Source organism: Strix aluco, chromosome 1, assembly GCF_031877795.1.
Source record: "Strix aluco isolate bStrAlu1 chromosome 1, bStrAlu1.hap1, whole genome shotgun sequence".
Classification (NCBI taxonomy): Eukaryota; Metazoa; Chordata; class Aves; order Strigiformes; family Strigidae; genus Strix; species Strix aluco.
In genome coordinates, this window is record NC_133931.1 from 12,428,726 (window position 1) to 12,451,546 (window position 22,821).

General features: G+C 40.9%; 2 protein-coding genes across 4 annotated transcripts; one reads left to right on the forward strand and one right to left on the reverse strand.

The window, feature by feature from the left end:
- Positions 1–127: 127 nt before the first annotated feature.
- On the reverse strand, positions 128–4,202 carry NDUFB9 (NADH:ubiquinone oxidoreductase subunit B9). The gene is made up of 4 exons (XM_074844932.1): positions 4,054–4,202; positions 3,487–3,679; positions 1,406–1,519; positions 128–378 (listed from the first exon to the last, which is right to left on the reverse strand). The coding sequence occupies exons 1-4, from the start codon at positions 4,137–4,139 to the stop codon at positions 247–249; spliced, it is 525 nt and encodes a 174-aa protein (XP_074701033.1). The 5' UTR covers positions 4,140–4,202; the 3' UTR covers positions 128–246.
- TATDN1 (TatD DNase domain containing 1) lies at positions 4,192–22,696 on the forward strand. Of its 3 annotated transcripts, none has more exons than XM_074844718.1 (12): positions 4,192–4,293; positions 5,548–5,613; positions 6,241–6,290; positions 8,187–8,250; positions 9,451–9,594; positions 9,690–9,732; positions 15,882–15,967; positions 16,092–16,132; positions 17,523–17,599; positions 18,281–18,351; positions 19,267–19,393; positions 22,442–22,696. In XM_074844718.1, exons 1-12 carry the CDS (start codon positions 4,272–4,274, stop codon positions 22,542–22,544), a joined length of 894 nt encoding a protein of 297 aa, XP_074700819.1. In that variant the 5' UTR covers positions 4,192–4,271; the 3' UTR covers positions 22,545–22,696. The 3 variants fall into 3 exon arrangements, with proteins under 3 accessions (XP_074700819.1, XP_074700734.1, XP_074700895.1); XM_074844633.1 differs by lacking the exon at positions 4,192–4,293 and adding an exon at positions 4,328–4,459; XM_074844794.1 differs by lacking the exons at positions 4,192–4,293; positions 5,548–5,613; positions 6,241–6,290; ... (1 more) ...; positions 9,451–9,594; positions 9,690–9,732 and adding an exon at positions 9,770–9,806.
- The last annotated feature ends 125 nt before the right edge of the window (positions 22,697–22,821 follow it).

The following is a 22,821-nucleotide window of genomic DNA, read 5'->3' on the forward strand; positions in this document are numbered from 1 at the left end:
CACAGGCTGGTCAGCACGCTCTGATATCTTCACTATATTGTGTAGATGTTAACAGTTATCTATTCTACGCTGCCCAAACTGGAAGGGAAGCATGTGCATGTTATAGCAGAACAGTATGTCAGAAAAATGCCTTCTCTTTTACTTTATTTGGCTTTATTGTGTATTACTTAGAGTAGCATGCAGTCACTGACACATCAACTGCTTACAGAAGACAGACCACTTCAATTCTCAAGTGGAACAATGCTTTTACATGGGCATCTCACGAGGTCTTGTAACGTAGTGCCACCACAGCGGTGGCAGATGCCCCTCCTTACGAGCTGGAGGCAAAGCTTCAGTTCTTGGACCATCAGCTGGAGTTTCTTCCTCTAACTGCTTAATCTAGAAGACAAGACATAAAATTGCTTTAGTTCATAAATGCACGTTTCCATAATGTGCCTTTCAGCATCCCGGCACTAAGCAAAACTGGCCCCTGTTTCAGAAGGGAAGAACCAGCAGTAACACCTGTGGTTGACAGACAGGTTTCATGCTTCCCAGTATTCTGAACGCAGTAATCATTGCAGGCTCCTATTACCTAATTAAGAAGGAAATTTTAGGAGTAAAAAGTGATTTACGAGAGAAATCTCATTTAAAAGGTCATTATTTCCACATGATTCATGTCTACTACTGCTACATTAAACAGACGTAATTCTCTTGCTGCTCTGAAAGCTGCCAGACCATTACGAGTCCTGATCAACTTCCACCCCAGCCTGCAGGAGACCTCTATTTCTGCACGCTGCCAGCAGCCCTCTAGATGTTTTCAAAACATGTTTCTTGAAGCAGCCTTCACAGTTTCTTGAAGCAGCATAAGTGCTGGCTGCCACTATTGTTAATTCTGGTAAGAGTCATACTACATACAATCCAACTATTTCTCTACAACTGAATTAGAGAACTATTCGAAGAACATCAACTTTTTCCAACTGAACCTCAGTTTAAGATGGCCAGAAATTAGTCTCGATTCCCAACTGATGGCAACACTGTGGTAAGTCACCTTCAAAGGTGCAACCAGAAACTGTGAGAGCTTCCCAGCAGCAGAAGGGAAATTCTGTGGTCATTAATCTCCTCTCATCCCACTTTGGAATTTCTTTTAGCAAAACTGCTGCAACAGCCCTGCATTAACTGAAACATGGTTGGAGGTTCAGCTTTAACGTCAAATTCCCTTCACAGTCTTTAGGAAGCAGTAACTCAAAGATCTCTGTGTAAGCATTTTAGGTCAAGTCAGTGTTTCACACTGACAAGAGTTCTAATAAAGCAGACTCTAAATGACACTGCAGCAGGCATTCAATAATTTTTCCAATAACATATCTAGATGTCACACAAAATACTTTTGTGCTAAAGCAGCTTTACTTTGCACTGAGCAAGCACTGACCTCTTTATCCCAGCTCTCCCGCTGCAGCTTCTTCCATTGCTCTCGTTTGGCAAAGTAATCCGGATACATTGCCTTCTCAGAAGGATGCCAGTAATCCAAGCACCACTCAGGCAACTGTTAACGAAAAACATGATTTATATATATTACTTTTATATATGAAATCATGCATAGTACACACACACACAAAAACCTAAACGCAATTGCTGAAGCCAGTATTAAAATGGATAAATAACCCAGGAAATAAAGTACTACATAAAAACACCATTTAAGAGCTACCTGGCTATTGTTAGTCTCAAGGCACTGTATGGCAGAGGTCAGTACTTTCAATCTTTGTTTCACGCATTATCCTAAGTCATAGGAAGACATCATAGAGACTTGCTTAAATCACAGCATCCCAAAGAAAAGTCCCCAGGTCATCTCAGTTTGCTCTAAGGTTCTCAAAATAATTCTGTCTGGTGGAAGGGAAAATCTCGTTTCTTCCCTTCCTTCTCCCAAAGGTAGCAGGTTAGACACATTCTTTTCTCCAACTCCTAATTTATTTTATTTGACAGAGACAGAACCTTACAGCTCATTTCTGCTTGTCTACAACAACCAAAAAATTAGTGACCTTTAAGATCTTGATAATGGTCAGACCTCTAAGATGTCCAGTCAAGAAAAAAGCCATATTTAAAATACTGCAGCAGCGTATCACTAAATGTTAACATTCTAAAGACAGGAACGTTGATTAAAAAACAAACCCAAAGCCCAAAAACCCCCATTCTTAAAAAAATAAAATTAAGAAGTTGCTCCAATACTATCATTGAGTGACATTTACATTTCCAGTTTCCTACCGTGAGTCTCATCACTGAGTAAACCTTTGACTGAACAGAAATAGCAGAGCTGCCAATAATAATATAAAAAGAAATCCACACACACCAAACAACAATTAAAACCATCAAACAGCCTGAGATCTAAAAAATTACATTTTATAGCAGCATCCACAACGGACACTCACTGATGTATCAACAAGCCAAATCCCTGTGACAGCCATTTTGTGAAAGGACAGTTTGAGCATAGCAAACAGGGCAGAGAGAACATAAACCAGTTTGTATTTCTACATGAAGACTAATCTTGACCATTTATTCCTCAACTGGCCTTTTTTCTGTCCAGATTCTCGCTCCCTATTATCTGTACTACTGCTAAGGCCCGCAACCTTGGTATAAGCTTAAATTCTCCTCTTCCCTTTCCACTCATAGCTTCTTTTTTCTGCCTCTGATAACTATGTCAGATTCTCCCTTTCACATGGCTTCTTATGCATAAAGATCTGATCAGATTTAATCTTGTGTCAGCACTTTCTTCAAATCCAGGAGAAAATGGGTGCATGCACTCTCTAGGTTAGTATTAATTTCTTGTAATACATTAAAAGAGCCAGTGCCAAGAAAGTGAAAACCCTGTGTTTGTCTACGAAACCTGTTTCTTTACTCCTAAATAGAACAATCTAGCAGGGAAAAAAAGCCTCTAGAAATGCCTTAGATTCTAAAAATACAGCTTCTATTTTTAGAGATACTACCTATCACACAGTGACGCACAGATATGTATCTAGCACTACAGCTTATGAAGGGAAATGACAATTTGTACCATTACTCAAAATGCTGGAAGAACGATGGGACCGAGTGAAGTCCCCTGACAGCCTACCTGACAAGACCAGAGAGAAACCAAAGCTGTGACCAGATGGCACCACAGCGGGCAGCACAGCTTCCTCCACACTGCCTACTCTCACAGCTCAGTTCTAACCCTTTCACTGTGCCTGCCTGACCCATTGCAGAGCAGCTTCCATTTGGCAAAAGAGCAACGACTATCCCAGCAGAAAGAAGCTAGCTGTGTTCAGGCAGACCACCAAACTCCATTTTCAGGGATCTGACAAGCAGGACAGCTTCTCCCACACAAGCAGCAAGATGTTTAGCACCAGTAAACTACTACTGAAGTTATACTGCTGAGCCAAGCTGCAGTGCTATGAAAGTCCACTTAAAGCACTCACTTTACATTCCCTAAAAGAAGAGCAAGGCAAGCACAGTAATACAGAACTTCACAGACCACCTTACCTTGTAGCACTCATATCTCTCATAGGCAGTGCCCCCAGGGGAGTCAGGGAAGATGTACGGCTGAGGATGCTGGTTCGCCCAGAACTCCTCCTCGCCTGCCCTCAGCAGCTCTGTAGCTTTCACCATATCCTTCACATCCTTGTTCTTATCAAATCGTTCTCTCAGGAGGCAGGCAAAGTAGCGGTACTTGTCTCTACAGAGATTAAGTGATGTATGCAAGAAAACACTAATCGCATACAGAAACAAAGTTTGGTAACATCACCAGTCACCCTTGAGCAAAGACAGGATTTGGTCAGGGGCATCTGAAGAGCTCCTGTTCCTACATTGCCCTTTTCTGTGGCAGGCACTCCCAAGTGACTCCAGAGGGTTTTTCCTCACCCCTTCAGCCACGCTTGGGCCAAGGGAAAAAAAAGAGGACAAAGCGCCAGTCAAGTCCAACGCCCTGTCTGGGAAGGGAAGGGAAGGCCAGTCCCAGCGCCAGGCCCCCGCGCAGCTAAGCACGGAGCTAGAAGGCCCCGCTCCCAGAAAGGACAGGCGTCCCCAGGCCCACTTCCCTTCACCTCTTACCGGTAGATGCACCAGGACTCCAGGTGCCGCAGGGATTTCTTATAGAGCCGCAGCACCTTCTGCTGGTGCGTCAGGTAGGCCGCCATTTCGGGCCGTCCTACCCCTCACCTTCGCGCGCGGGGGCTGACGGGAAGCTGGAGGACGTCGCCGCGCGCAGGCGCGTCGCTCGCGTTTCAGCCGCCGACACCACCACCACCATCATCATCATCATTATCATCATGAGTCGCGCCAAGTTCATCGGTGAGGGGGGAGCGGAGGGGGGTAGGGCGCCCGCGCTCCCGGCCGCGGCGGGGCTGGTCGCCTCGCCCCCGGTCCCTCCGTGCCTCGCCCGGTGCCGGGCTGAGGCAGCCGCCGCCGCCGCCGCCTGTGCGCGCCGCGCGGGAGGAGCCCGCCGCCCCGCTCCGTGGTGAGGGGCCGAGCGCGGCGGGCGGGGGGCGTGGGCCGCGCCGGTGGCAGGGCCTGACCCTCAGCCAGGGCTTGTCGCCTCTGTCGTCCCTCTCGGTGGTTCCGGGGCCGCGATGCAGGCTGCCTTTCAGCCTACAAGAAGCGTTTGGGAACGTTTCGCTGGGGGCTTCAGGGGGGGACTGCTGTGTGGCTCCTCAAAGTCATACTTAAACTCTAGGTTTTCTGTTTTTCTGGCCGCCCCTCGTGCCCTTTTCGCTTTGGTGCGTTAGCCGTGGTTGTTTCTAATTGTATGGAATTGGCTTGGATGAATATGTTAATATTCTTAGGCAATTCGGCAGGAAGTATGTAAATAACTTCAGAAGGTGGGTTCAGATTGAAGCTTTATTTGTGGCTAAGCAGCCCAATATTATCTTGGAAAATTTCCCGTCCCGCTAGAAAACCCTGCTAGAAACGCGGGCTCTGGCAGCTGCAGAGGTGGTTGTTCCTGATGCCTGTGCTTCAGCGCGGGTCTGCGAGGCTGCGGCTCAGGGAGAGCCTGGGGAGCCGAGTAGAGCAGCAGCGCTGGGGCTGGCCGGGCTTGGCTCGGGGACTGCATTGCAGGTGTTCTTGTTCGAGCTGCTGGCCCGGCTGGATGGACGCGGGCAGTAGGAGGGAAAACGGGCACTTTTATGAGGCAGTCTGCTGCTGCTCCCACCCGTGTAAAAGTTTTATGTGAGATACTGCAGTTTCCCTTCCCTGTTACTGCTTGTTGGCAGAGATAAATTTGTATTTTCATGTGAAAAGCAGAATTAATTGCAATAAACAGTGTATGTGTATTCGCCTTGGTGATTATAAGGGCATGTCGTATACACTCTAGAATAAGTCTGGAGTTGCACAGAAGGCCAAAATTTTATTTTTCTGACACTTCTAGTAAGGAGTAAGCTCTCAAGTTATTCAAGTAAACTTATGCTTAAGCTTTATATGGCCTGTCAGTGTAGTAGGCGGGGACTGCTATGATATGCTTTTCATTGTCTTCTCTAGTTGGCTAATGCTCAAAATTGAAATGTAGAGTGACTATAACATCTAATTTCTATATTTGTTTTTTCATAGATATTGGTATTAACCTAACAGATCCTATGTTCAGAGGAATCTACAGGGGAACACAAAAACATCAAGGTAAACATTTCTTTGTATCTGCTGAAAGACAGGATCCTTCTTATTAAAATGGAAGCTTCTTACTTGTCAGAAAGTGAGGTTAGATTTTTTTCTTTTTCTGCTCAGAAACTGGATGCTTATTTACTGTGATTTGAAGAAGAAAGCGTGACAAAATAAGTTAGATGTTCTAAGCAAAATATATTCTTTTCTACTGAATTGCTATTAAGTTGTCATACTGGTAGCTCTGCTTCTAGAGCAAAATGGAAAATTGCTGATGTTTTTATGTTAGGATTGCATGGAAGAAACTGATCTGAGAATTATGAGCAATAAACTACCAAAGTGCAGCATTGCCGAATCGTAGCTACTAATTATAACTGATGCTTTTTTGCTTTCACAGCCTGTAGATATAGATGTAAAAACAGAGTCTCTACTAAAGTATGAGAAAAACTTCTGTTGACTTCTTGTAATTTAAACTGGGTCTTCAGTTACTGCATTTTGTTAGTGTCTTCTAAAGATTAATAAAGTGTGGTTTAAAGATTGTTCATGATAGGCATTTTGACTGCATGAAAGTGATTTTTAGTTGAAAAGTAGTTAAATTGTGCTGTAAAATCTTAAATTCAGTTTATGGCATTTTTTGAACTTTCACAGATGACTTTTTGGATGTGGTAGAGAGAGCAGTCAAAGTTGGCGTTAAAAAGGTAATTTCTTCTCATAAAATTTCTTTAATATTTTAAACTGCTTTCTAATACTTTGCTTTTTAGTGCTCAGTATTAAAAGTTTCTGGAACTTACAATGGAAAATGCAGTAACTTTCTTCAATAGTATAAAGCAAAAGTGTTCCGTGCAGAGCATTGTCTTTCACTTACACAGATCGTTAGAAGCTGATTATTTCAGTTCAGTGGTATCATATGTGATAAGTATGTAGAATTTCTTTTGTACAGTTTCAAAAGAAAGATGTTCTCCTCTGACCTGCTGCAGTCGAGTACGTAATTTTCCATGTTAGCTGTATTATAGGCAGCCTGTCATCTTGTATTCTGAGTGATTCAGTCAACAGTTACCGCTACAGATCAAAACTCAAAAACTGGTGTGGTCATAATCCCTCAGATATTTCTCTGTGTAAAGGAAATTTGTAATTGCAGAAGAGCTGGAAGTGCCCATAAAGTCTTACAGTTTTAGCAGGTTTGTAACTCTTAGCTTGAAATCAGTGCGTTCAGCCATGGACTGCACTCCTTTAGTTATAATAGTCCAGCCTGCTTATACCTCTCTCTCTCTAGACTGAATAAATTGTCAAGACAAAAATACGAATTAAAAAATACAGTGCACATGGTCACAAACTGTTCTACTGAACTAATAAGGCTGATGGATTAGAAATAAATAAACCCACCTCTAGAAGAGGAACAGAGATCTTGAATGTTTGCTGAAAGGCTCTCATCTGAAAAGAGTAGGAAATAAACTGGGAGACAAAAAACAAAAACTAGTGATGGAGAAGTTACCACACTGCAGCAAGTACAGAATCATAGTCACTTTTACTGTATTTATATGTGCTGTGTAAGTAGTGTTTAATCTTTATACCACCCTCTGAAAGTAAGTGGCAATTTTCCTATTTTATCATCAAAAGTAGATTGGCTACATAACTTTTTTAAGGTGCACGGTGGATTCAGAAATGGAGTTCAGGAGTTCCATGTCCTTAGCTATGTCTTGAGTCTTGCTCCTGGCTTGTACAGTGTCAGAAGTCCATTCCATCCCAGACTTGTTTCTGCTTGCCTATAAGATTAATTTCTTTATTTGAAAATACTTCTATTTTTCTGTATAGCTGCTGATTTGTGGTAAATTTTTTGTGAAGTTTTGCCCTGTGCTGTATGTACACTGAGACAATTTCAGCTTAACTTACATTTCTGATGATGTTGTTGGGACGTGTCTGTCTCTACTGCATACTGCAGAAATGTCTGACTTGGTGCTGATCAAGTCTGGTGTAGCATGTGTAGGGGTAAGAGTTGTCCAAAAAGCAGTGTAGTCATGATTTATTAGGACTTAGGCTGCAAGATCCTGCAAGTGGTGGTTCAAAAAACACTGTAAGCAACAATTCTAGTGTGATAACCATTGATCTTAAGGTAAAAATAAAAGATCGGAACCAGAAATTCTTAAATTTGTAATCATGACTCTGATACAGACTCCTTTGTTGGTTTATCTACTTACTCGCATCTTGGTTTGGGTGTTAGGGAGGTTTTAGTTTCTCCACCTGTAAAACAGGGAGATTATTTCTGAATATCATTTCTTGAATGCAAATAAAGCTTCGAGTCATTATCTAATGAAGTTAATATTGCTGCAAATAGAAGTATTTTACTCATTTAATGGTTTAAATACTTATCATAGAAGATATTTGATAAAGAAAAAATCAGGTTTTGATACGTAGTGTATTTACTAGCTGCTGAGGAACACTGGGGTTTGTTACTGATTTATGAAATTCTGTCATATATAAGTAATTGCCTTCAGATGTTCTCTGCCTAGATTCTTACTTATATCTGAGTGTTTTCTTAAACATTCTGTTTGATGTTCAAAGGAGAACATACTTGCTGACACTGCTTTTCTTTCAAGTTTCTGATTACAGGTGGGAGTCTACAAGATAGTAAAGATGCATTGCAGCTGGCACAGACAAATGGTATTTTCACATTAAATTTATGTTGTCAGTCAGAAATATAACCTTTTCCACTCTCAGAATTAAGAGTTCAAAAGGACCTGCCCCTGGAGGTGTTTACAGAATCTCAGATTAAAATGAGAAGTTATGTTTCAGAGTGGGGTGAATGCATTGTGTATGAGTTTCTGTATGTTGCTCTTTAGATCTCTGGGTGTTGGAATGAATCAGTCTTTCCTGTAATTTCTATTTCTAGATAAAAATAGAAATTTCAGGAAATTTCTGGAATAAAAATTTTGTTACAAGGCTGCCTTCTAGAAATAAGATAGAATGCTTATATGGTGTGGAATGTATGTTTTTTGGTGGGTTTTTGGTTTTTATTTAGCAATCTATCATGACCAGCTTGAACAAGAGAGGTATCTTTCTCTTTATGATTCTCCTGGCTTTTCCTTTCTTTCTGTGAAAAGGCAAATATCATTCCACTAATTAATTAAATATGCGTTTGAACTAAAACACATGTTAAAGTACTATTTATGAACAGAACCATAGAATAATTCAGGTTGGAATGAACCTGAGGAGGTGGTCTGGTCCAACCCAATCCACCTCCCCACTTCCATCAAAGCAGCACTAGCTTTAACATAAACTCTTGGGGCGTTATATATTCTTTCCCTCCCCACCCATGCTTTTACATTCTCCACAAAGGCACTTAGGAGAAGCGTTAGATTTGGCACTAAGGTAGTCTAGATTAGATATTTAGGTAAATCAGGTTAGGTGTTGCTTGCGGAATTCTGTAACAGCTAATGCAGAGACACACGATGGAAATTGCATGTTGTCTGCAAATCTTAAGCTGAGGATGACCTGATACATTTTGAGCGAGATGTATTTCTAGATGATCTCAAGAGGTCTTTTCCAACCTCAACAATTGTATGATTTGTTGAGGGCCACTCCACTAGAATAATTCAGCTTTGAGTTGCAGTTTTGGAGTATGCTAAATTATGTGTACTAAAAAGAAACACGTGCACACACCCCCACTAGAGATACTGTCTAACATTTTTAAAGCAGAAAATAGCAGCGTAATAAAAGTATGACCAAGATAAAGTTGTTCAAAGGGAGTTTTCTTTTAAAATTATGAGCAACGAAAAAAAGTCCAAATACAGATACTGTCTATACCTTATATAAATTTTGTTTCTTTTTTTCTTAAAACCTTCTAATACTATCTTGCTTTAGATGTGTTTTACAGTACAGTTGGCTGTCATCCTACCCGCTGTGGAGAATTTGAGCAGAGTAGCCCTGAACAGTATTTATCTGAATTAAAAAATCTGATTGAAAAAAATAAGACAAAGGTAATAGCAGTTGGAGAATGTGGCTTAGGTAAGTGTTATTTTAGTATTTCAAATTTTTTTTCTAGACATATATTAAAAAATTCTAAAACACTTAAGTGGGTTTTTTGTTCTTTTTATTTGTAGATTTCGATAGATTAGAATTTTGCCCAAAGGACACCCAACTCAAGTAAGAAACTGTTGATGACTATACATTGACTTGTAGCAATTTACAGGAGTGTTTTCTATCTTGTATTCTACCAGGTAACATTTTGTCAGGCATAGACCTGCCATTTGCAGGGTTGGATCTGGGGGTTTTTGACAGAAATGGAACTTTAAAGAAAGATGCATGTCTACATTCAAGTAGTGCTGTGTGCTAAATTTTGCTACCTGCCTAGTGTTGACTTAGCATGTCTTTTTCTGTAAAATCGATCAGAATTTGTGGGTTTCTGAGTGTGACAGATGTTCATTTTTGCTAATACTCAAGAACTCATAGAGACTCATGGGGACAACAACGTAACTGTAGTATGTGAAAGAAGAATTCAGTTGAGTGAAAGGCATGGGGAAGGGAACAGAACTGTCAAAAAGGGTAAGTCGGCAGTGGAAGAAAAATGAGCTTTTAAGGGATGTGTTAGCTGGGAGCACATAATTGACAGCTGATGAAAAAGGTAGTCTCGGGAGCTGGGGAGATCTGTGTTTTGAAGTAGTATCTGCAGCATAGATACCAAATGGAAAAAACCTATCACAGCCCCTAAATTCAGCTTGCATTCTTGTATCGAGAACTTCTGTCTACAGAGGGAACTGACTGAAAGATAAGAGTGATAAATTCAAATAAGATGAGTGAATAATGAATTGCTCTTGCATATTACTGTTCTGAGTAAATTAGTCACTGGGGGGCAGTGGTTAGTTGTATTTTTTTCTAATTGCCACATGTTAGCAGTAGGTAGGTTAATTTCTTCATAATGCTGCAATCATACGGTAAAATATTCAGCAAAGCGGACAGAACTTTTTTGCTGGTAGAATTCAGTGTACAGTTCAGCAGAGCACACCTAGGAGCATAACCTGTTTCTTTTCTGTGGCAAACTAGAACACTAGTGGAGTATCACATGTTAAGATCCTTACTGCCTTGATGTTATTGGGAGAAAAAAAATGTATCTGATTTTCCTTATCTGATGGACTGCAGCTGAAGACCTGTAGTGAAAAACTTCTGATTAAGTGCACTGAAATTGGGTTGTGAGAAAAGAGGTGACAGGGTGGAACAGAAATAGTTTTTAAAGTGGTAGGTGAGTCCTTTCTGATTACATTTGATAATGACAGACAGTCTTTATCTGAGCTATTTCAGTGAATCGTATGAAATACATAAATCTAGTTTCTCAGAGCTGTTTGGGAGCCCTTCCTGGAAATTGCAGTTGGAAGGAGGTGATTGATGAAACAGACAGAAAGCAAGAAATATGAGAGAGTGAAGAAATATTGAAAGCCTCAGAGGTAGATGCCTGCAAACATTGTGTTTGGAAATCCTCTATTTTCTAAATGGACAGCTTTCCCTGCTCCTCATCCTCCATGTGTTTGTGAAACATGGTCAGGGTTTAGGGTTGTTTTAATTTCTGCTAGTTGGATGCTATGGAGTTGGATACAGTCTGGCTTTCATGACTTTTAGCAGACTGGGTGGTGAGTTCTTCGAATTAATAGAGAATGAATGCTTCATAAATGAACTAAATCAAAGGAAGGCAACATGTGAAGTGCATGGAGGCATGTCACTGCTTTTCAGCTGATGCATGTTCAGGTGTTGGAGCACTCATTGGAATATGTCACAAGCAGCTGCAGAGTTACCCTGTAGAAGAGAAGTATGGTAGTTTCCCAGGCGGTAGTATCTGAGCATGACCTCTGTTTTGTTTAATGTTTAATCATTATTTTCTAGTTAGTTATGCTGTGTTTTCTTCTGGATAATTTTCACCTGTAAAAAAAAAAACATTATTTTTTTAATCCTTTTTCTTGGATTGAAAAGTTAATAAAGGTGAGAGGCTAATAAAAATTAAATTCCTTTGTTGAAGCAGCCCTAAGAACTTTGTCAGAATTTTTCTCCATTCTCATAACTTTTCCAACAGAAGGAGGGTAATTTGAATGGTAGTTGGATGAAGATACTGCCTTCATATTATGGTGAAGGTCACATTATAAATGGACTGCTAAGTATATAGAAGTTTTACTTGTGCTGTGCTACTGGGAGGGGTTTGTGGGGCTTAGCGACATGGAAACGGAAGGTTTTGTAATCAAATTGGAGGGGATGAACAAAATCACTTGCACTGTTATTCATACATGAATCCAGAATTGTTTGGGGATATTCTCCCTCAGCAAGGCAAGTTTGCTTCAGCTCCTTTAGTGCCTTAATCCCAAATGTGGAAATACCACAGTATTTGAACTTTATGGTCAAAACTAGACCTGCAAACAACCCTGCAGAAATATCTTCAAACTTCTTCATTGAGAAGCAACATAGAACCAGCATGTATTGAATGACTGTCTGCTCATCCAGTGAAAAAGGTGGTTCCTTCAGCACTAGAACTAGAAGGGTTTAGTTTCCTACTGACTTATTTTGTTACCATTCTGATCATTCTGATTTCTTAATGCTTTTCCAGGGTTTATCTTTCTTTCCTTATTTTTCCTTTTTTTTTTTTTTCTTTTTTCTCTCCAAGAACTTCCCCATTCACCTCCCCTTTCTCTTTGACAGGGCAAGTAGTAGCATGTGTTCGGCTTCATTGTTGCTAGGAATGGAAGAAGATTGTATTGGCTTTCCACTTGTAGGGACACTAAACTCTGTACTTTCCAGACCACTGCCCTTCTTAAAATTAAATTGAAATTGGTAGTAAGTTACTTACAGGACTTGTTTGTAGCTCAGTCTCTAAAACATCACTTCCTTATGAAACAAGTCTTCTGTTTAAAAAAAAACCCCACCAATAATCAAGCAACTGTAGCTATTTAACCGCAAGAGCAATCATGAGTTCTAATTAAATTTGTATTTAGTCAAACAGGCTCAACTAAGCACAGAGTCTAGACTACAAAGAAGATTCAAACTACGTGTAATTAATTCTCCTGAATTTTCATGTCAGTTTTTAACGTTACAGGTGCTTTCTGTTCCAGCTGTTTTATCTCAAAGATCTCCACTGATAAACAAGGAAGGTAACTTTTATCAGAGAAATCACAGAATGGTTTGGGTTGGAAGGGACCTTAAAGATCATCTAGTTCCAACCCCCCTGCCATGGGCAGGGACACCTTCCACTAGACCAGGTTGCTCAAAGCCCCGTCCAACCTGGCCTTGAACACTGCCAGGGAGGGGGCAGCCACAGCTTCTCTGGACAACCTGTTCCAGTGTCTCACCACCCTCACAGTGAAGAATTTCTTCCTTATATCTTAACTAAATATACCCTCGTTCAGTTTAAAGCCACTACCCCTCATCCTATCCCTACACTGCCTCATAAAGAGTCCCTCCCCATCTTTCCTGTAGCCCCCTTTAAGTACTGGAAGGCTGCTGTAAGGTCTCCCTGGAGCCTTCTCTTCTCCAGGCTGAATACCCCCAACTCTCTCAGCCTGTCCTCGTAAGGGAGGTTCTCCAGCCCCCTGATCATCTTCTGGGCCCTCCTCTGGACTCGCTCGAGCAGGTCCATGACCTTCTTATGTTGGGAGCCCCAGAGCTGAACACAGCACTGCAGGTGGGGTCTCACAAGAGTGGAATAGAGGGGGAGAATCACCTCCCTCAACCTGCTGGCCACGCTGCTCTTGATGCAGCCCAGGATGTGGTTGGCTTTCTGGGCTGCAGATATACATTGCAGTGTCATGTTGAGCTGCTTCTCAACCAACACCCCCAAGTCCTCCGCAGGGCTGCTCTAGTTCCACTCATCGCCCAGCCTGTACTTGTGCTTGGGATTGCCCCGACACTTGTGCAGAACCTTGCACTGGGCCTGGTGGAACTTCATGAGGTTTGCACAGACCCAACTCTCCAGCCTGTCCAGGTCCCTCTGGATGGCACATCCCTTCCCTCCAGCAAGTCGACCACACCACACAGCTTGGCATTGTCAGCAAACTTGCTGAGGGTGCACTCAATCCCACTGTCTGTGTCACTGACAAAGGTGTTAAACAGCTCCAGTCCCAACACCGACCCCTGAGGAATTCCACTAGTCACTGCTCTCCACTTGGACATCGAGCTGTTGACTGCAACTCTTTTGAGTGCGACCATCCAGCCAATTCCTTATCCACTGGAGTGGTCCATCAGTCAAATCCATGTATCTCCAATTCAGAGACAAGGATGTTGTGTGGGACAGTGTCAAACACTTTGCACAAGTCCAGGTTGATGACATCAGTTGCTCTTCCCTTCTTTACCAGCACTGTAACCCTGTCGTAGAAGGCCACCAGATTCATTAGGCACAATTTGCCCTTAGTGATGCCATGTTGGCTGTCACCAATCACCTCATTTTCCATGTGCCCTAGCATAGTTTCCAAGTGGATCTGCTCCATGATCTCGCTGGGCACAGAAGTGAGACTGACTGGCCTGTAGTTCCCTGGGTCTTCCTTTTTTCCCTTTTTAAAAGTGGGGGTTATGTTTCCCCTCTTCCAGTCAGTGGGAACTTTACCGGACTGCCACAGCCTCTCAAATATGATAGATAGTGGCTTAGCCACTTCATCTGCCAGTTCCCTCAAGACCCACAGATGCATCTCATCAAGTCCTATGGACCTGTGCACCTTCAGGTTCCTTAGATGGTCTCAAACCTGATCTTGTCCTACAGTGGGCAGTTCTTCATTCTCCCAGTCCCCCCTTTTGCCTTCTGCAACTTGGGTGGTGTGGCTGGAGCACCTGCCGATGAAGACTGAGGCAAAAAAGTCATTGAGTACCTCAGCCTTCTCCATGTCCTGGATAACCAGGTCTCCCATTTCCTTCTGGAGAAGGCCCGTGTTTTCGCTAGTATTACTTTTATCACCAGTGTACCTATAGAAACTTTTCTTGTTGCCCTTGATGCCCCTGGCCAGATTTAATTCTGTCAGGGCTTTGACTTTCCTGACCTGATCCCTGGTTGCTCAGACAATTCCTCTGTATTCCTCCCAGGCTACCTGTCCTTGCTTCCACCCTCTATATCAACCTGTAATATACAGAAAATACTGAAAATTGCACAAAACTGAATGACCGGTTGCATTGGGGGTTTTTTTGCAATTTGGTTTATTATTTATATGTTAACAAAGTGTGAATCAAACTAATGGTTTGCTGCTGCTTTCTCCTGATTGATATGTGAATCATACACAGTGATATGAGTTTGCTTTTGAAATGTTTCTGATATCTGATGATGGGAATGCCCCAGTGCCCCAGACTGCTTTTAAGAGTAACACCTAAAGAAATCCAATACATGCATACAGTCCCAGCCTGTTGGGACAGGCAGTGTTGTTCTCCTGCCTTGTCCAAATAATGTCATCTTTCAAATTGCGTATGGATACTGAGTCACCTATGCACTGCTGGCCTTCTGCCATGCATAAATTCTACTGTGTTTCCTGAGCGTTGGTCATTTGCATGCCTGGGTGTAGCGTGGCAGACAGAAGTGGTAAATGATAATGCTCCGGGATCAGAATTAGTTGCCAATGACAAGTGATGGGTTAGTTCAGTGCTAATTAGTTTCCTTTGAAAACTGCACTGGGGAAGCTGGCTACCTAGTTAGCTTCCCTCTGCCCATATTTTTATGTCTTTTCATAGCATGGCTGCCTTGCTGTTACTGCTCCTTCGAAGGGAATACTAGGAGTAGAAGGTAGGGATAAACTGAGTGAAAAGGAAAGGATGTAGGCACACAAAGGAGAAGAGGGAAGACAGTGGAGGACTTTGAAAGAGTGAAGACAATAGGCAGAATGGGACAGAAGTAAGGTGCCTAATATTGGTATTTGTGCCACCCCAAGAGAGGAAAAACTGACCTTCATGGAAGGGCAAACAAAAACTCTGGATTGTTATTTTGCAGGCCAGTCAGCTCTGATGCAGTTTTGACCGTCTCAGGCTATAGAAGTCTGCACAATAAAACCAAACTCCAACACCGGCACTACACAAGAGTACACGCTTGGCATATATATATATGCATGCGTTCTTCAGTATTGATGCTCTTGGCCACTTCTTATCTGTCTTCCAGCATAGATCACAACTATGTGAATATACCTCAGGAAAGAGTTCGTTTTAAGTCCTTGAACAAGGAAGAGCTTTTGCATGGCAAATGCATTAATTCTGTCTTTAGTTCTTGAGGACAAAAGCTGGAAGAAACTAATTTACTGTCTGTATTTGCTCTTACACTGAGTTTCTGTTTAAAGGTGTTTTTTATTTTACAGGTATTTTGAAAAACAATTTGACCTGTCAGAACAGACCCAACTGCCCATGTTTCTCCACTGTAGAAACTCACATGCTGAATTTTTAGGTGGGTTTTGTTTGAATATTTCATATTCAGAGCAAATTCTGAATATGTAAAATCTGGAAACCTGAATCTTTCGCCTTTGTCTGTTATAAAGCTGTCTTACATTTTTATTTATTTCCTTTCATAGACATAATGAGAAGAAACCGAGATAGATTTGTAGGAGGAGTGGTAAGTATGGACTTCAGTGTAGCATTCTTTTTTATATGCCTATGTGTGAATATTGTTGCTTAATATGCAACTTCTTGTTTGTCATAGAATCTGGGTAGGCTTCCTGTTATATGGTTTAAGTTATTACTAATTAGTGTTTTCCAGTCCCTTCTAGTATTTTTATTTTCATTGCTTATTCAACAGGTTTTTTGCGAGGTAAGAAGATAGGCTGAGAAAAAGCTCTGCAGCTGACATGAGCAGTTTTTCTTGGCCTGTCAGAAGGACAGTTTAAGCACCTCATAATTGATACTGGCCTTTTCCCAATTCGTCAGTGTCTGTAACTGCAGTGCGTTCAGACCACAGATAATTTAGATGCATGTTCCCAGTGGAAGCCATAACCTCAAACATTTGCTTCTTACGTTAGACATCGTTTTCAAATTAGATCCAGATGTAACTTTTGATTACTTTAGGTATTCAGATCACGTATTTTAATTCACAAGCATAAGAGGAGAAACTTTGGATGAAATAGTTAGGAAAGTCCAGCAACGCTCTCTCAGGTTTCCATTATGGCAGGGTTTTCCAAAAGTAATAGATGCTTGGATTACTCTATCCTACTAATACCACCACACCTCCTACAATAATATCTCAGTCCCCAGGTTTCCCTTTTGTTACTGTTAAAACCTTCCCCCCTAGCTCAGTACTTTGCATGTTGTGCTCTTACGTAATACAGTACGGTCTCTCCTTCCTTTCTTTCGCTTTTCTGCAAAACTGGTAATCAGTGGAGAAATGACGAGCAGGCAGCCTCTGCAGCTGAGTGTCCCCCTCGCAGCGTGGGGAAGCAGACAGTTGGCTTTGCTCCACTCAGCTGACAAGCTGCAGTTCCCAGATGCATTACACTGCTTATACACTGTGACCTCTCACTTGCCTCTTTAGTCCCTGTGATGACCAGATAGACTGTCCCTCTAGTTGCAGTGGGCTAAAATCTGTGGAGAATGTAACACGGCTCTTACTGTGTCCCTGACAGTGTCCTGTGGGGAGTACTGAGGAAAAAATGTAAAAATTTAGCATGCACAGGATTAGTTCCTGTGTATAGTCTCCTAGCTGTCAGCTACAGGAAGTTCCTAGGCCAAAAGCAGTATCACTGGATAGGCCTTTTCTACACATATTTATCACTAATAAAATGTGGTAGCCACTTCTATTGCAGCATTCAAGTGACTTCAGCCTGAACTTTGCCCAAATTCAGAATCATGTGCCAAGTGCAGAATCCACTAAGCTGTGCCCCATCTTTATGTTTGTACAGATGTGCAGTGCATACTATCAAAGATATTTATGACACAAAACCTAATATGTACTTTTAAGTGATTCGAGTTTTATAATTAAGTATATATGTGTGCATCTATATATGTTCTAGGTACATTCTTTTGATGGCACAAAGGAAGAAGCAGCAGCTATAATAGATTTGGATCTTTATATTGGGATAAATGGCTGGTAAGTTCTTTACAAGAAATAAAACTATTTTTAAATGTCAGCTGTGCTTTCTTTTAAACAATGAGATCAAGTTTTCAAATCTCACTAGACTCTTAATCATCTGACAGATTTAGAATTGCACTCATTAGTCTGTTAGCTATAAAAAGTTCTTAACTCACAGCTCAGTGAGTTAATCTAGTCTTAGGTCCATTCTACTACCCTCAGGTCAATCCTTGTTTGTAAATAAATAAGGTTGTTGAACGTGGAAGCAGTCCTTCTGAGAAGTGTTTAAAAAATAGCATAATTTTAAGCTGCCATATCAAATCCAGGAGTAATGCAAATGTAACCTGAGCAGCCTCATCTACTGGTTACGCAGTCTGAATTCTCAGCAGTCATCTGGCCAAAAGCCAGCCAGCACCACTTTATAAGTTGCATGGGTTGCCGAGGCCAGGCAGGTGTGGGCAGTGCAGGCAGGGGTTCCGCATGCTTGCTAGGGTGAGACAGCTTCACTGGGTAGCTCTCCAAATTTGCTGTTTTCTGCAAAGTTCGAATTTACAGGCAGCACTTTTAAAAAATGAAGCAAATTTTATTCACTAACAAAATTATTTAGGAAGCTGCCTTTGCTGCAAAACATTTCAAGAGGTAAATTACTTATTTCTATATACTTTTTATGGTTTTTTTAACCAAACTCTGATTTTCTAGTTCATTGAAAACAGAAGCCAACTTGGAAACACTGAAATCAATTCCTAGTGAACGATTAATGATAGAAACTGGTAAGATTTTCTATCTTGGTCAGTTTGTGACTTAAAACACTATTGGGCAACGAGATATGCTTGTATAGCAATGATAAGGCAGAAGGAGTTCAGGGTAGAAAAAGGACTGGCTGTTTCTCCGCTTTGGAAAGCAGTTTACAGGCTCCAGAAATACTCCTTTTCAGCCTTCTGCTGGAAGGAGTAAGCTGCTGTGTCAGGTTCTGACTCTGCAGGGGAAGATGAAAAGGACAAATGGACAAGCCCAGATTTTTAAATGTACTTGGGTACCAGAATCCTGCTTGATTATCTTTTAAAATCTGGCTTGCTGGAGATGTGCCAGACACAGGGCAATGGCTGTGAGCTTGCCACTGGTAGCAGTGTCAGCATTTGGAAACAACAGCGCTTTAAATGGGATAAAGGAGAAGAATGCTTCAATTCCCCTCTTGGCCTAATGAGCAGTGATTTTAATTGACTGACTAGGGATGCCTTTTTTTTTTTTCTTTTGGCATGTTCAGTTCTCAATAACTGGCAGTTATAAATACAGTATTTATTTAAATTTGTGAATATGAGAAAGGAAAATAACAAACTGCCTAAATCCTTAGATTTATTGGCACATGAAGTACAGACCTGTTGAAGTATACAGGAAGTTTCTGTGGAACACATGCAGTGTATCTAGCTATCTTTATGTCAGAGGAAATTAGTGTTACGTACTGTTACTGCTGATTTTTTAAAATGTAAAATCGTGAAGGTTAATGGTATAAAAATCCAAAGATTGTGGCGATGTTAAATTGCCCAAATCTCTTAAATTCCATTTTGAATCGTAAGTCACTGCTAGAGATTGCAAGAACTTTTGTCTGTGGATGTAGTTGATTAAACGATCTCATGCTATTCTCAAACAATTGCATACTCTTAATTCTTTTTTTCAAATGAAACTAGATGCACCTTGGTGTGGAGTGAAAAATACTCACGCTGGATCAAAATACATTAAAACTACATTTCCTACAAAAAAGAAATGGGAAATAGGGCACTGCCTGAAGGACAGAAATGAACCCTGCCATATAATGTAAGTGTACTGCTGTACCATTATTCAAAATACTTCAAATCTCACAGGGAAAAAAATTGAAAAAATCAGTTCACTGAAAATGTAGTAAATAGACATGAATTCTAAATGTAGTGAAACTTGTGCAAGGTATTGCTTTATAGGCTGTGGAAAAATTTAAAGTCGTGATTTTCCCACTTCAGCAATTTTGAATGTAAAAAGCTCCCTGAAAGTGAAACCAGTACTGCTTTTATCTTCTCATTTGATACATTAGAGGAGGGGTTAAACCCTGTGAAGTAACCTGACTTGAATAAATTTCACTCAGTTGTTGTTCCAGTTATTTTTAAAACTGACACGCACTGGAGCTGTGCAGTCCTCCGCAGAGGGGACATTACTGAGACACCCAGTGGTGCCTCTGCTCGTATCACAGCGCCTGGGACATGAACTGCCATAACATGAATCTGCTTAGGGTCATTTCTTCATTCTGCTACTGTGCCTAAAAAAAAATAAGTTTCATAGAATAGTGTGATCCTATGAAGTTTGGATGTGAAGAACAGCAGTCAGCATAGAGAACAGTGAAAGAAAACTCCAGGGCCTTGTTGACAGAGTTAGAAAGTGCAGAAACCGTTTTCATGTGCTTCCTGGCAGAGGTGTGGAAAGTAGGGAAATGTATCAATGGTTTAGTGAAAATGTTTAGTTATCTCCATTAAATAGCACTGATGGATTAAATGCCTGAAATATCACAACACTTACTGAAGTCTGGTCAGTGAGTTATACCAATCTCAGTCATCTTCTCGTTACCAACTCTCTGAAAAGAAAAAGGAATTTGGGAAGGTTTCTTCTTGCAGTGAATGAATTTTAAGTAAATAAAGCTCATAGCTGTACTGATGCAGGTGCAAAGCCCATTTATTCGGGGTTATTTGATGTTGATGTGAAGTCTGTATGTATATCGATGAAAAGCTGTGTGAATTACCTGTTTGGAACTAGCTTTTGGAATAACTGCTCAGGACAGTACTAAAGAATGTAGGTATTCAGCAAGGAGTCTAAACAAGAGTTTGAGAACAGAAGGAAGTTCTGCTGCTTTTTTGGGAGACCCGAAGAAACTCTTGGAGAGAGACGACCACTGATCACACTAAAAGCACAGTTTAAGCTTACATGGTGACATCTCCGAGTGTTCAGATACATTTTATGCAGTTATGTCAAGTTGTAATAGCCTTTGAAATTGGCTTTAAACACAGAGTGCACACACTACCACGGAAGGGCTCTTTCAGTATTTTAAGACTTTCTAGGGTCAGTCCATGATTTTGGAGGAGGTGAATAAATCCAGTAAGAACAGTTCTCTGGTCACAGCTGGGGGACCTCTACTGCCACTGAATAAGGCTATTTCGGTAAGCCTGTGTGTGTTACCACCACCTCCCACCTCCCTGGCTGCAGCCTTAGTTGTAGTTTACAGAAGTGTTCCAGAACCCCAGAACTGGAAACGCAGGGAGTCTGTTCTAGAGCAGTACACAAATGCTACACTTTGGCTTTTGCTTTCTGTTATAAAACAAAATCTTACTTAGTTCAAAATTATTTCAAAGTTACTGTCCCTTTAAAACATTAAATATAACCTGTACTAATTGTAGAGTAGTAACCGGAGAACCTCTTACACCTTAGGAAAAATGAATTATAGTAACTGAGAACTGGTGTTTTGTGACTTCTCAAATAGCAAGATCTGGTGTGAGGGGGAAGTTAGGCCACAAAGCATATTTAATGTTTAGGGTATATATACTGTTTAATATAGCTCAATTAGCAGGAGGAATTTTCCACTTGTCTTTTCTTTGGTGCTGGATACCTCTCAATTTTGCTGCTGGGTGGTATTTCTGCTTTGTATGTATTTTCAGAACTGCACTACTCACCCTTGGAAGCTATTTTTTTGAAACTTTAGCCACAAGATGCTCTTTTTTCCCCCTCCTTCAGTGATTTCATATACGCAGTGTTACAGTAACATCTAGCATCCTGCTGCATCCAAGTGGGAATAGATATTAAGTGCTACCAAGGCTCTTCAAGGGTGAAATTCTTTGGTGTTTATTACTTCTGCGTAGGCCTGATCTCACCCCATCTCATCTTAAGGGAACATCCCCTTAAACCCAGAAGCTCTTTGGCTGCAAAACACAGGAATGGTCATGAAATGGGCTAATTCTGCATCTAGGAAAATATCTACATTCCAGTAGTTGTTAAGAGCAACTTTCTCTACTCTGTCTTCCTCAGAAAGAAGTTTAGCTATTGCATAAGTTAAGAGGCAAGATCTAAAAACCAAAACCACCAAACCCTACCACCAGGCTTGAGGTTCTTATTCTTTGCTCTGAAGGTTTTTTTCTGCTAATAGAAGAAATGAAAGTATGACTCGTCTTAGGAAGTGCACAGAATATTAATTTTTTTTCAGAATGATTGATACAAAATCAAGAAAATAAGTACAGAGAAAATACTGTGGCTTGGTTTTCTGTTAGTGTTAATATTATTCATCCCATTTCTTTTGCCTCCTTTTCCTAGCTTGGATCAAGGCTATGGGCCTTTTAAAATTGCTCATTTAACATTTACTGCAAACATCTATATGCATTAATCACAATTAATCTAGAGAATGAGGAAGGAGGAATAAGTTACTTTGGCAGCTATACTCTTCAGATAAGGCTGTGTCTGGAATTTAAGCTTTGCCATAGACCAGTTTATGCGTAGTGCAGCTTTAGCCTTGAAAGGCTAATGAGTTTCAGTCTGGAAAATGAAGACCATTGATAAAGACACCCACAAAATGACACTTTCTTTGAAACAGAAAGCTGTTTAATTACCTCCAAACAAGAGTCAAAAGACCAAAGATGAATCTGTACCAGTGAGCAACCAGTGTTCAGTGTAAAGGGAATGGCAGTTAGTGACTTAAAAGTGAAGCTATTTGCGTATCTGAGCACCTTACCCTGTTGCTCTCAGCATAGGTTTTTATTCCAGGTTAATCTTAGTGACTTGTACATACACATGCAGCAGTCTGAAGTATATTCAGTACTGAGTTTCAGCCTTCTAATATCAATCTTTCTTTTTTAGTCAAATACTGGAAATAATGGCGGCAGTAAGAGAAGATGACCCACTTGAGTTGGCCAATACTCTGTATAACAACACTATTAAAGTCTTCTTTCCAAATACATAGTCATTTTTCTTACATTTATTCAGCATAACTTTAGTAAATATATTGCAAAACCTTAAAAATTATCATATCTGCAAGTTCTTATCAATGGAAGCCAATATGTCGTGCTTATTTTTTTTTTTATGGTACAAGATTAAAGCTGCTTTTGAAAAGGTCGTCTGCATTTGTGCAGTTTCTCAGCCCTGTTTCCCTTTCGTCAAGATTCAGGATCAATTTCAAGGACAGCCCAAGCTAGCAACTCTTGTTAACACCTGTATATGTTACAAGATGAACACCAGGC